This window comes from Pongo pygmaeus, chromosome 1, assembly GCF_028885625.2.
Source record: "Pongo pygmaeus isolate AG05252 chromosome 1, NHGRI_mPonPyg2-v2.0_pri, whole genome shotgun sequence".
NCBI lineage: Eukaryota > Metazoa > Chordata > Mammalia > Primates > Hominidae > Pongo > Pongo pygmaeus.
The window spans coordinates 156145756-156160448 of record NC_072373.2 but is presented as its reverse complement, the minus strand read 5'-3'; the positions used below and the strand labels follow the sequence as shown (position 1 = coordinate 156160448).

Here is a 14693-nt window from a genome sequence, read left to right as displayed (position 1 = left end):
GTCACAGTAAAAATGTGGTCAAAACTTTGTTTCATGCACCAAATTATTGAAAATGTTTTATAAAATTACATTCAAGCTATGTGTACAAATGTATATAAGACACAAATGAATTTCGTGTTTAAATTTTGGTCCTATCCATAATATACCTCATTATGTATATGCAAATATTCCAAAATTTTAAAAAAAATCTGAAATCTGAAACAATTCCGGTCCCAAGCAATTTGGATAAGGGATGCTCAATCTGTAGAAGATAAATAACAGAAACAAATCAAGAAATATGGTAGCGCTTCTAAAGAGAGTATTTGAGGTAGAAATAATATATTGTTCTTTAGACTTTCTTTTATTATGTATGTGTCTGTACATATGTGTGATCTGTGTCTGTGTGGGTGTGTGAAATTTAAAAAAAATCATTCTGCTTAAGTCTATAATTTGCACTGAAGGCAAGAGTTACTCTATGCAGGAGTGCAACAGAATTCTAAGAAATCTTTAAAAAAGCGCTGGCTGAAAGGGTAGGAGTAGAAAAACAAATTAACCAACAATATATATATTGCTTTCTAGATTTAACTAAAAAAATTTTTTTAGACATAAGTGATCTGAATAATGAAGTTAAAGGCAGTATAGGAGACTAACACCCAGAACCCATAACTTTTAAAACTTTACATGGGCTATAGCATCAGTAGACCTCGGTCTCCATATTTCTGTCTTCAGTATTGGTTTTCTTACCATCCCACAAAGCCAGTACCAGATACGTTGGGTTTTTGTGATAGTAGCACTCTTATTTTGGTAACAAGTTCTCTACTGATTAAATCACTCATAGATGCTGGCCTAATGTAATTGATGTGGTTGCAAAGCCCTTAATATAACTGAATTTTCTTTTGGATGATGTAAAGCACTAAACAGGTGTTCTCTATCATACTCCAAACAGGGATTTAGGAGGCCAGGTTCTTTCTATCTAGGGAATTTTTTAAGCAACAATGTTTTAAAAGCTTACATATATAACCAATGAGTATTAAAGAGAAATTTTGAATAGCATTAGCTACATCGTATTTAGTGAACAATGTCATAATTATAGTGAGACACCCATCTTTCTAGATATATGAAATCCCTGTTGAAAATGGATGCAAATTTTACAAAGGATTTTTATGTCTTTTTTAAGTTTATTTTTCAAATTTTCTACCATTGGTATGTATTAAACAGACTTATGGTTAATATATACCATTTCTGTATATTTTATGATTCCAATATATAATTATATGGGTTCTCTCTTGCTTCTCTCCTCTGTCTTTTCCCTGTCTTCACATATATACCAAACAGGGCAAACCCATCAAAAGTAAATATACAAAAATCTTACAGTCTTCAAGAAAGGTGATAAGAATGTTTAATTTACTTTTCATAGTTCATATTTTCTGAATTTTTATAACAGCATATATCACCGACAAAATATTGAAACCATATTTTAAAAAATAAATTCAGAAATTGTTTTAACAAAATAAGCAGGAAATATAATTAAATATATAAAAGCAGGTAATAAAAGTCATCAACGTACACAGTGTCTTAATAAAAGTCAGCAGTTGGAGTAGAAATTACTATTCTAAGGTTTCCAGAAAAACCTAAATTAGCTTATGAATTGCTATATTTAGAAAGAATATGAAACAGAACATCAGCAATGTAATTGCAACATTGTCTGCAATAAATAAAATCAGTTTAATTGTTCCTTAGGCATCTGATCTAAGAAATTTTTCAGAGGTGCTAAGTCAACTTTAAGTTAAATTATGACCAATAAGAGAAACATTTTAACTAATCTTTATATTTTTAGAAGATTTATATATAAATCCATCTTGTGATGTAGAGTATTTCTTGCTTTAGAGTATTATTTCAAATTCCTTCAACTAAAAATAATGACTATAATTTAAGATGATCATAGGATGTGATCTGGCATTGATTCATTATATCAGTCCATTGGGAACTTCAAAGTCTAAATTTGTTTTCACAATTGCTACTTTTGTTTTAGCATCTTGAAGTCTTTCACAGGCTTTTTCAAAGGCAATCATATCCATAACAAATTTTTCTTCACAATGTCTTTTATATATTTCTCGAGACCTAAGAGGAGAAAGAAAGGTAATAGAATGAGATACTTTTAAATACTGAAACCATGCAATCTATTAGACTGTTAATGATGATAATTAGATGTCTTCAAAATAGGCATATCCAAGTGAGAAAGACAGAATTCCATTTATATAACTTGGTTATATCATTAAACAATATTCATATTAGACAAGTATTTATGAGATATCTATAAGCTATAATTAAAAATTCTCACAAACTATGGCTTAGATTTCCAAAGAGGCATCTAAACTACCCTATGTCGTCACTTAAAATACATCTACTTAAGCCTCACTAAACCCAAGCTACTTCTTCAACTCTGTAATGGACTGAATGCATTCCACCATATTCATATGTCAAAGTCCTAACTCTCAGTGTCTTTGAATGTGGCTACTTGGAGATAAGGCCTTTAAGAAGTAGTTAAGGGTAAATGACATTATATGGGTAGGTCCTAATCCAATATAATTTGTGTACTTATAAGAAGAGGAAGCAACAGCAGAAATGTGAGTGTACAGAAGAAAGGCCATGGGAGGACACAAGGCAAAGGTGGCCATCTGCAAGCCAAGGAGAGAGGGCTCAACAGAAACCACACCTGCTGACACTTTGTTCTTGCACTTCCAGCTTCCAGAACTGGGAGAAAATAAATTACTGTTTAAGCTACCCAGCCTGTGATATTTTGTTATGGCAGTCCTAGTGGACTAATACTCTGCCAAACCGGGGAAATGTCACAGGTCTTAGGAGATTTCATTCATTCATTCTTATTTATTCAACAATTATGTATTGTGATGCATGGCACTAACCTTAGATGCTGGAGACATAAATATGACATGATGTAACTACGCGAAGCTTATCAAAAGTTAAGAGAATTCAATGTATATAAATATACAAATGAGATTATGGTTCATCGTGAAAACATTACGTAACAAGTCAGAGTGAGGAAAAACTTGAGTAAAAACTTGGTAAATATAAACTAAAGAGCAAGGAGGGGAAGATAAAAAGAGTTTAGAGTTAAAATAACCTTAGAACTGAATCTTGAAAGATGTGTATTTTCCAGTCAGAAAGTGGAAGAGAATTTTGTTCAAATTATTTTTATAGCATGAACACAGTCAAAACAAAGGTAGAGAGGGTAGCACAGCTTGGAATGCTCCAAGAACTGACATCAATCTAATTGTCTGGGTCTTACAGTCTGGGAAGGAGAACAAGGGAGCAGGCAAGGCTGGAGAAACAAATTTAGGCCAGATCATAAAATACTTTATTTATGTGTAGGTATACTCAGAAATCTGAACTTGAGGAGAGAAAGAGAGGGTTAAGTCTAAAAAGCCTGCAGCTTATTGATGATGTGATTTTAGACAAGATATTCATGTTCTTTCTGGCTCATTTTCTTCATTGTTAGGGAGATAATCTAACTCATAGGGTTGGTAAAGGACTAAGTGGGTTGATACATTAAAAATTCTTAGGTGAATGCCTAACATTAAATAATTCATTTTACTGGATGGATAATAGTGGCATTCAACAGAAAGAAATGTAGGTAGAGCAACAAGATGGGAAGAAAGATTAGAGTTCTGACTGGAAATGGTTAGTGTTAAGAGCCTACTTATTCATGTGGTGATGCCCAGGATGTTGAATACAGAGAAGTGAAGGCTTATAGTTAAGAGTACAGGAAGTAAAGCCATTCTGCTTGGCTCTGAAATGTATTGTTGGTGTGATTTTAGATAGGTTATTTAAGTTCTCTCTGTATCATTTTTTTTTCATCTTTATAAAGAGGACATTTCAACTCACAGGGTTTAGTAGGAAGTAAATAAACTAACACATTTAAAATCCATAAAGGAGTGCCTAGCATTTAATAATCATTTTAGCAGTAGCTAAAAGTTAGCTACTAGTACTATAAGCCTAGAAATCAGGAGAGTAGTCAGGTCTGGACATGTAGCAGTGTAGAAATCATAGCAAAGGAATCTTGCACATGTAATTAAGGATACTAATTAAGTCAATAAATGTACTAAAATAGCCCTCCTACAGATAAACATTATAAGCTGTGAAGAAAATGTAAGTAAAAGAACTGTTTAAAAGTCTTAAGGATTTTTGCACATTGATTTTGTATCCTGAGACTTTGCTGAAGTTGCCTATCAGCTTAAGGAAATTTTGGGCTGAGACAAGGGGGTTCTCTAGATATACAATCATGTCATCTGCAAACAGGGACAATTCGACTTCCTCTTTTCCTAATTGAATACCCTTTATTTCTTTCTCCTGCCTGATTGCCCTGGCCAGAACTTCCAACACTATGTTGAATAGGAGTGGTGAGAGAGTGCATCCCTGTCTTGTGCCAGTTTTCAAAGGGAATGCTTCCAGGTTTTGCCCATTCAGTATGATATTGGCTGTGGGTTTGTCATAAATAGCTCTTAATATTTTGAGGTAATTTATTGAGAGTTTTTAGCATGAAAGGTCGTTGAATTTTGTCAAAGGCCTTTTCTGCATCTATTGAGATAATCATGTGGTTTTTGTCTTTGGTTCTGTTCATATGCTGGATTATGTTTATTGATTTGAGTATGTTGAACTAGCCTTGCATCCCAGGGATGAAACCCACTTGATCATGGTGGATAAGCTTTTTGATGTGCTGCTGGACTTAGTTTGCCAGTATTTTATTGAGGATTTTTGCATTGATGTTCATCAGGGATATTGGTCTAAAATTCTCTTTTTTGTGTGTGTCTCTGCCAGGCTTTGGTATCAGGATGATGCTGGTCTCATAAAATGAGTTAGGGAGGATTCCTTCTTTTTCTATTGATTGGAATAGTTTAGGAAGGAATGGTACCAGCTCCTCCTTATACCTCTGGTAGAATTTGGCTGTGAATCTGTCTGGTCCTGGACTTTTTTTGGTTGGTAAGCTATAAACTATTGCCTCAATTTCAGAGCCTGTTATTGGTCTATTAAGAGACTCAACTTCTTCCTAGTTTAGTCTTGGGAGGGTGTATGTGTCAAGGAATTTATCCATTTCCTCTAGATTTTCTAGTTTATTTGAACAGAGAGCTAAATCATGAGTGAACTCCCATTCACAATTGCTTCAAAGAGAATAAAATACCTAGGAATCCAACTTACAAGGGATGTGAAGGACCTCTTCAAGGAGAACTACAAACCACTGCTCAACGAAATAAAAGAGAACACAAACAAATGGTAGAACATTCCATGCTCATGGATAGGAATAATCAATATCATGAAAATGGCCATACTGCCCAAGGTAATTTATAGATTCAGCGCCATCCCCATCAAGCTACCAATGACTTTCTTCACAGAATTGGAAAAAACTACTTTCAAGTTCATATGGAACCAAAAAAGAGCCTGCATTGCCAAGTCAATCCTAAGCCAAAAGAACAAAGCTGGAGGCATCACGCTACCTGACTTCAAACTATACTACAAGCCTACAGTAACCAAAACAGCATGGTACTGGTACCAAAACAGAGATGTAGACCAATGGAATAGAACAGAGCCCTCAGAAATAATACCACACATCTACAATTATCTGATCTTTGACAAACCTGACAAAAACAAGAAATGGGGAAATGATTCCTTATTTAACAAATGGTGCTGGGAAAACTGGCTAGCCATATGTAGAAAGCTGAAACTGGATCCCTTCCTTACACCTTATACAAAGATTAATTCAAGATGGATTAAAGACTTAAATGATAGACCTAAAACCATAAAAACCCTAAAAGAAAACCTAGGCAATACCATTCAGGACATAGGCATGGGCAAGGACTTCATGTCTAAAACACCAAACGCAATGGCAACAAAAGCCAAAATTGACAAATGGGATCTAATTAAACTAAAGAACTTCTGCACAGCAAAAGAAACTACCATCAGAATGAACAGGCAACCTACAGAATGGGAGAAAACTTTTGCAATCTACTCATCTGACAAAGGGCTAATATCCAGAATCTACAAAGAACTCAAACAAATTTACAAGAAAATAACAAACAACCCCATCAAAAAGTGGGCGAAGGATATAAACAGACACTTCTCAAAAGAAGACATTTATGCAGCCAAAAGACACATGAAATAATGCTCATCATCACTGGCGATCAGAGAAATGCAAATCAAAACCACAATGAGATATCATCTCACACCAGTTAGAATGGCAATCATTAAAAAGTCAGGAAACAACAGGTGCTGGAGAGGATGTGGAGAAATAGGAATACTTTTACACTGTTGGTGGGACTGTAGACTAGGTCAACCATTTTGAAAGACAGTGTGGCGATTCCTCAGGGATCTAGAACTGGAAATACCATTTGACCCAGCCATCCCATTACTGGGCATATACCCAAAGGATTATAAATCATGCTGCTATAAAGACACTTGCACACGTATGTTTATTGCAGCACTATTCACAATAGCGAAGACTTGGAACCAACCCAAATGTCCAACAATGATAGACTGGATTAAGAAAATGTGGCACATATACACCATGGAATACTATGCAGCCATAAAAAATGATGAGTTCATGTCCTTTGTAGAAACATGGATGAAGCTGGAAACCATCATTCTCAGCAAACTATCACAAGGACAAAAAACCAAACACCGCATGTTCTCACTCATAGATGGGAATTGAACAATGAGAACACTTGGACACAGGAAGGGGAACATCACACACCGGGGCCTGTTGTGGGGTGGGGGGAGGGGGGAGGGATAGCATTAGGAGATACACCTAATGTAAATGAGGAGTTAATGGGTGCAGCACACCAACATGGCACATGTATACATATGTAACAAACATGCACGTTATGCACATGTACCCTAGAACTTAAAGTATAATAATAAAAATATATAAAAAAGTCTTAGAGAATGAGAAATATGAAATAATCAATTATATCATTATATCCATGTATACCAATGTCAAACAATTGGAAAATAAAATCAAGAAAGTGATTCCACTTACACTGTGACCAGAAAAGCATAAAATATTTAGACATAAATGTAATAAAAGATAGGCAAGGTCTATACCTAAAAATGATAAAATATTGCTGAAAGAAATTTAAAAAGATCAAATTAATGGGGAGTTATATCATCTCAAAGATTATAAGATAATATTACTATGATGTCAATTTTTCCCAAGTAGATCTATGGATTAATAAAATTACAATTAATATGCCAAGAGCCTCTACGATAGAAATTAGAAATTAACATTTACATTTGTTTTAAATATATATTAATTCAGATTTATTTTAAATTTGTTAAATTTAAATGTTTTGAATTTATTAAAATTTAAATTTATATGAAAATGCAAAGGTCCTAGAACAACCAATACAATCTTGGGAAAACAGAACAAAGATGGAATCTCTATTTTTCATCCTGCATAACAATTTACCCATAAATGTATTGGCTTACAACAACCACCTTATAATAGCTCATAGTTTCGTTAGGTCAGAGGTCCAGGCACATTGTGGCTAGTTGGGTTTTCTGCTTAGGTCTCACAAGGCTGAAATCAAGGTGTCAGCCAGAGCAGTGGTTCTCATTTAGGTCTTGGGTCCTCATCCAGGATCAGTGGTTGTTGTCAGAATTCATTTTATCATCACTCTTTCCCTGTGCTTCCCTCCATTTTTAAGTCAGCAATATCATGTAAAACCTTTCTCATACTTTGAATCTGATGTTCTCTTTTGTCTCTGTATTTGAAAGGCTCATGTGATACAATGGCCCATCTGGATAATCCAGAATAATTTCCTTATGTTAAGGTTAATTAAGCAATATCCTTAATTACATATTTAAAGTCCCTTTACCAACACATTCACAGGTGTGCTATCTCATCATATTCATAGTTCTGGGAATCAAGGAGGGCATGGTATCTATCTTCTTGGTAGCCATAATTCTAACTAACACAGCAGCCTTACATTACTTGATTTTAAAGATTATAAGAATTATAAGAGGAGAGTTTATTAGCTTTTAACAGGAAAATGGAAACCTAATCATGAGACAGCAGAAAAGGAAACTGTGGTAAATATAAAATATATAGAATTTTATAAATATGGATATAGGAAGTTGAATGAATTAAAGCTTGAAGTCGTAAAATTTCTTTGGGAAATAGATAAAGTATCTTGTTGAGAAGGAGAGGGCATAAGTGGTGTTTGAATAGAAAGCTGTACTGTTGAAGATTTTAAATGGCTCTTGTAGGTAACAAGAGAAAGCAAGCAACTGTGGGAGCAGCTCAAGTTGGAGACCATAAAATTAATATTGGCATAAATCTATGGGGCATTGATTTCTTCTAGACATTTTTATCTGAATACAGGAAATGAAGATAGATAGTTGAATTGTTCCAAGGTGAGGGTTGTAAGGAACATTTTAGCATAATCAAGGCAATGAAATGAAAGAACTTTAGAGACACTGGAGAGAATGGACAAAATAATAATTGAATTAAAGAACCCCGGAGCCTACACTAGAAATGAAAATAAAAGTGCATAAAGGAGGTTATTTGATGGATGGGTGTCACCATATATTTGGAGGATATGTGTGGTGGAAGTAAAGGAAGAAACGAGTTGAGGAAGAAAGGAGTTGAAAAGATAGATTTTAGTTATAAATAAATATATAGGAGTTGAAGATTTAAGAGGTGGGGCAGTTCCAAGTGATAAGAGGATCTTTGTATGTGTCTATGGAAATCAGTTTATTAACGTCCAGTAGGATAAAGATTGTTGGTGTCCAAAAATGTTGATATTAGGTAATTGGGAGGGCTGTTCTTATGAATTTGGAAGTTAACAATGATTATGGCAGAAATTGGATGGAGAGAAAAAGCTTCATAAGTCAAAATGATGTAAAGACCACAGTAAATTAAGATGGTAGTATGGGGGGTCAATTGATGACCAAATAAGGACAAGTTGAAGATGGTGTAATTGAAAAACCACTTTATTTTCTAGCTCTTCTATGCTAAGTGATACCCTACTTCAAAATGGACACCCTGCTGTCCTGGCTTGAACAGTATCATCACTTTCTCAGAGTACAGACATGAATATCTTAGAAAAACCCCTGACTAGCTTTTATCTGATACATAGATTCTTTCATTTCAAAGTCTATCTTTAATTAATGCTTAAATACTCCTGTGGGTATTTTATTAACTTTCTAAATTAGAGCTTTATGGTTCCCCTTTTTTCTTTTACTCTTTCTCATTCCACATAGCAGGATTAGGGAGCTACATTCTCAATAATGACTTCACTAGTTATTGAAATTTATCAGAATGCTTTTAGGTCAAGAGAATAAAGAATCATCAGCGGAAAAAGTATCAGAATTGAAAAATTTCAGAAGTCTCCAGTTAGATTTCACTTTTTGATCACAGCTTCTTTCTGTATATTGATACCTAATCTTTATTTGAAAATATTTAGAGTAAAACTCAAAGATGCCTGCTGGGACATACTACTCACATAACCAAAACATTGCCCTATTCTTATGTTCTCTGCAGGTTAATACTTTTGCAGTAGCTTATGAGAGAAGATAATTCAGTTAACATATATTAGGATGCTGGTTTGAGTCTGTATTCCTTAAAAATTAATTATGGCCAGACATTCAATTTACTGTGAAAAAACTAAGCTGATTAAATTAGATTGACTTGCACTAGATTTGTATTTCAATACATCATACTAGCTTTCATTTTCTTTTCCAAAATACTTTTTTAAATTAAAATAAGTTATAGAAAATATTTCCAAAGCACACACAGACACACACACACACACACACACACACACCCCCCACACAAAGTGTACACTAAAGAAAATGATTTTAAATTTGGAGGGGGAAATATATAATATTTTTCATACATAATAAAGTATTACATAAAACACATCAGTAAATAGCTTAAATTGCTTATAAGTAGGAAAAGGCAAATGCTTTTTCTTATTTAAAACTCCTTTCTAGCACAGGCTTTTAAAAATGATGCTGTTTAAAATTTTAAATAAAATAAGCAGTTCTGAAGATCTCTTAAGTGTTTCTATACAAGCCTTAAATACGTATATACATAATTTGGCCATTTGAAATACCACTAGGATAAAACTGTGGCTGATCAGTTTCAATCTAATATCAGAGAAAAAATGTGTGAAAGACTTTGAAAGGCTAAAATAAAATTACTCGGAGTCCTGGCTAGTACACCCTTCAGAACTATCTGTGCCTTTCAATCTCCTTGAACAATTTTACAACTCTAAATTAAGAAAAACTATGAGCAATACAAATGATTCTTGTTTATAGAGATATAAATAATTGTGTTCAGCTAAGTTAGGTTTGATTAATGCCCAGTGAATATTGACTAGTTTTGCACCTATCTGTGAACTTAATTTAGCATTTTTGATTGCCAATATCAATATAGACATAGGAGTAGACATAAACATAGACATAGATATAATATATAGATAGATAGATAAATGCTTTTTGAATTCTCACAACTTATTTATTCTTTAATGAGTTAAATGATACCTTTGGCATGTGCTCATTTTATATTTATATGGGTCATGGTTTTATGTTCTTAAAAATGTTCCTTGGCAACTAATAAAATTTAAATTTACTAACTGTAAGTTAAAATATTTTGAGTCAACAAAGCTCCTACTTTACCAAATTTGGTTTAAAATTTTAAAACCTCCACCATAAAACAATTTCTATTTTTGCAATTGTTTGAGAAAGTTTTGTCCAAAGTGTGTCCTAAGAATTATTTTCTGAGATATTTCTTGAAAGGAAAGTTTTATGGTAAAATACATGTGTAAAATGCAATGTATCTTTCTGGTAGGAATCCTAATGGTCTTTACTGCACAACTGTCTACTGAGACTTAGATGCTCTTTTTAATAAAGTTGATGTTTCTCAAGCAATTGCACCGTCAACTACTCTTCATAAACTTTCTGCTATAGATACAGGAATATTCACGATCTCCTTGATCTCCCCTAGCTTCACCTATTTTGAACTTTCCAACTTTGCTTATCCTCTTCTCCTTGCCTTACCTCTCTACTATAATGGTATCCTCTCACCTCTCTGCTTTTCCAATGTGAATCAACAATAGTACTTCTCCTACTACTATTTTTTGTAACAATTGAAATGTATGCTTATGTTTGCCACTGGACTGAGTTCTTGGAGGATCAAGCATATCTTATTCATCTTTGTATGGCAGGGCAAGGGAGAATTTAAGTGAAGTAACACTCTGGTTTAGTTAAGGCTTCTCTTTGAAGGTTTTGATTTTGGAGTAGCAAAAAATGCTGCCCCCAAATATGGCACATTGGCACACTATGTATTTTAAGCTGAAGGAAACTGAGAAACTTGCAGAAGCAGAAAGATTGCTCTCAACTTCTGCCTCCTCTCTTTTAAACACTGTGACAAGTGCCATACTTTAAACCAGGAGGGAAGGAATATTACATAGAAAGGCCAAGAAGAAGCTGAACAAACAGGCCTTGCTTGGTACTCCTCATCCCCAGTTCATTACCATTAGGTCATACCCTTTTCTTTTTGTTCCAATCATACTTCTACAAAATTGTCTATTCTTCATCAAATCTAAGCATAATAATAGCTGTCCCTGGGTCTTCATTTTAGAAAGCTTCTAGGTCACATAATATTTTGATGAAATAAATTTGTTATGCCTTTTTCTTGCTAATCTGTCTTTGTTATAGAAGTGTCAGCCATAAACCTATTAATGTACTTGAAATTTTAATTGTCTATTTGTAGTGTTTGTGTTATTGCTGGTATTATTACGTAACTCTGTTAATCTCATTGCTTTTTGCCATATTTCCCACCTCAATTTTCAGTTTCTTGGGCCAAATGATCTTTACGTGCCTACGTCACCTGTAAGAGAACTCTTCAAGAGCTAGAAATGAATTACTACTTGAATTATTTGAATTGAAGGTAGGTACTACTTAGTAGAAGCACCAGTGATCACAGAGGGGCAGAAAAAATGTGCAGGGCAAATTTACTGCCATGAATTAAGCACTTGTACTAAGAAGTTTACTTAGTCTAATGATTAGTGAAGCTACTTTCGTAACTTGGTTAATTACATTTTTACTCTATGTTTAATATTATTCTGATTATTTATCTTCATTGTAAAAGCATTTAGAAAAAATATACATTGCTTCTTATTCTAAATGACTTAAGTACAAATACATAAAAAGCACTCTCTTCTCGGTGGTTGTTATATGACTTAAATGAGTTTATATACAACCTTTACTAATTGAGGTTCTTGCCTACTTTCCTCAAGAAATATGTGTTGAATAAATTTGTTAACTAGGTACTATAGTGGGCATTGAAATAGAAAGATGGAGTGAATAATACAAAGACTTGATTATTTTCTTGAGGGGGTGGGGCCGAAATGGCTGACTAGAAGCAGCGGTGATTGGAGGCTGTCATCAAAAAGAACCATAACCGCCTCTGAATCCTGCACTGGCAACTGAGGTATGCAGGGTCTTCATCAAAACTGACTAGGGCCAGGTGAGGTGACTCACACCTGTAATCCCAGCAATTTGGGAGGCTGAGGGGGGCGGATCACCTGAGGTCAGGAGTTGGAGACCAGCCTGGCCAACATGGTGAAACCCTGTCTCTATTAAAAATACAAAAAACAGCTGGGTGTGGTGGCAGACGCCTGTAATCCCATACTCAGGAGGCTGAGGCAGGAGAATCATTTGGGAGGCGAAGGGTGCAGTGAGCCAAGATCGTGCCATTGCACTCCAGCTTGGGCAACAAGAGTGAAACTATGTCTCAAAACAAAATGAAAAACAAACAACAACAACAAAAAAACAAGAACTGACTAGGCAGCTGGTATGATGCATGGAGAGGAAGGAAGAGCAGTGTGCTGTGGTGGCCCACCTAAGGGCCACACGAGGCAGGGGAGCCTCCACACCCCAGTCAAGGGAGATGGTGAGTGTGCTACCCAGCCTAGGAAAGCGTGCTTTTTCCATGGAACTGTGCAACCCAAGGATTGGAGGATCCCACTCATGAACCCATGCCACCGGGAAGCCATTCAGATTCTCAACAGCCACTCAACTAGAATCTGCTTAAGCCTCCCAGGGGAGGGGCAACCAGCATCACAGGTGCCACTGCCTACTGTCTAAGCTGCCTGAGGTCCTTAGGGGAGGGGCACCAGCCAACACTGGGACTGATAGCTGCCTAACACATTAAGCTCCCAGGGCGGGTATAGGGCAGCAGCCATCTCTATAGCTCCAGGATATGCTTTTCCCCTGATGGAGCCAGGGAGGCTGGGTGGCTTGGTCCCAAGAGGTATCCCCCACAGCCCAACACACCGGCTGTGGCAGACTGCAGCCAGAATGCCTCTTCAGGCCCGACCCGGACCTTTCCCTCCTCACTGGGTGGGGCCTCCCTGCAGGAACTCCAACAACTCCAGCCAGGGGCTCAGGGACAGAAGTCTGATCTCCCTGGGCCTGAGCCCCTAGGGTGAGGGGTGGCCACAGTCTCTGCAGACCAGCAGACTTAACTTTTCCTCCTGCTAGTTCTGAGGAATTTGGGCAGCCCAGACAAGTGGGTTTCCCCCCAGCAAAACACACCTTTCACCAAGGGATGGTCAAAGTGCTTCGTTAAACAGGTCCTGCTCCCTGTGCCACTCAACTGGGTGAGACTCTTAAACAGGGATTGTCAGACACCCTATACATAAGCATTCCTACTGAGATCAGGTAGGTGCCTCTCAAGGTCAGAGACCCCAAAAGAAGAAGCAGGCACTCATCTTTGCTGTTCTCCAACCTCCTCAAGTGACATCTCCAGGCACAGGAGTGAACCAGATGAATAGTGCTTGAAGTGAACCTCTGGCAAACCTCAGCAGCCCTACAGAAGAGGGACCTGACCATTGAAATAAAAACAATCAAACATAAAACAACAACAATAGCATCAGCAAAAAAGAATTCCCAACAAAACCCCTATCCAAGGGTCAGCAGCCTCAAACATCAAAACTAGACATACTCATGAAGATGAGAAAGAATCAGTGAAAAAAATGCTGCAAAACCAAAAGGCCAGAGTTCCTCCTCTCCTCCAAATGATCATAATGCCTCTCCAGCAAGGGTGCAGAACTGGACAGAGGATGAGATGGATGGATTGACAGAAGTAGGCTTCAGAAGATGGGTAATAATAAACACCACTAAGCTAAAGAAGCATGTGCTAAAGTTCTTAGCAAAGAAGCTAAGAACCTTGATAAAAAGTTAGAGAAGGTGCTAACTAGAATAACCAGTTTAGAGAGGAACATAAATGACCTGATGGAGCTAAAAACATAGCACGAGAACTTAGTGAAGCATACACAAGTATCAATAGGTGAATCGACCAAGTAGAAGAAAGGATATCAGAGTTTGAAGACTACCTTGCTGAAATAAGTCATGAAGACAAGATTAGAGAAAACATAATGAAAGGAATGTACAAAATCTCTGGGAAATATGGGACTATGTAAAAAAAATGAACCTAAGACTGATTGGAGTACCTGAAGGAGATGGGGAGAAGGGAACCAAGCTGGAAAACACATGTCAGGATACTATCTAGGAGAACTTCCCAAACCTAGCAAGAAAAGCTAACATTCAAATTCAGGAAATACAGAGAACACCATTAAGATACTCCATGAGAAGATCAATCCCAAGACACATATGGGCAGCCAGAGAGAAAGGCC

General features: G+C 36.1%; 1 protein-coding gene across 4 annotated transcripts in view; it reads right to left on the bottom strand.

Annotated features, from left to right (window-relative positions):
• Positions 1-1357: 1357 nt before the first annotated feature.
• The window catches only part of LRRIQ3 (leucine rich repeats and IQ motif containing 3), a 175969-nt gene continuing 162633 nt past the window's right edge, over positions 1358-14693 (bottom strand). For 3 of the 4 annotated variants that reach the window (XM_054482267.1, XM_054482280.1, XM_054482286.1), the window contains one exon: positions 1358-2100. In XM_054482267.1, coding sequence (XP_054338242.1) covers positions 1947-2100 — 154 coding nt within the window. In that variant the 3' untranslated portion in view covers positions 1358-1946. The remainder of the gene's footprint in view (positions 2101-14693) is intronic. The other variant, XM_054482274.1, reaches the window with a different exon arrangement.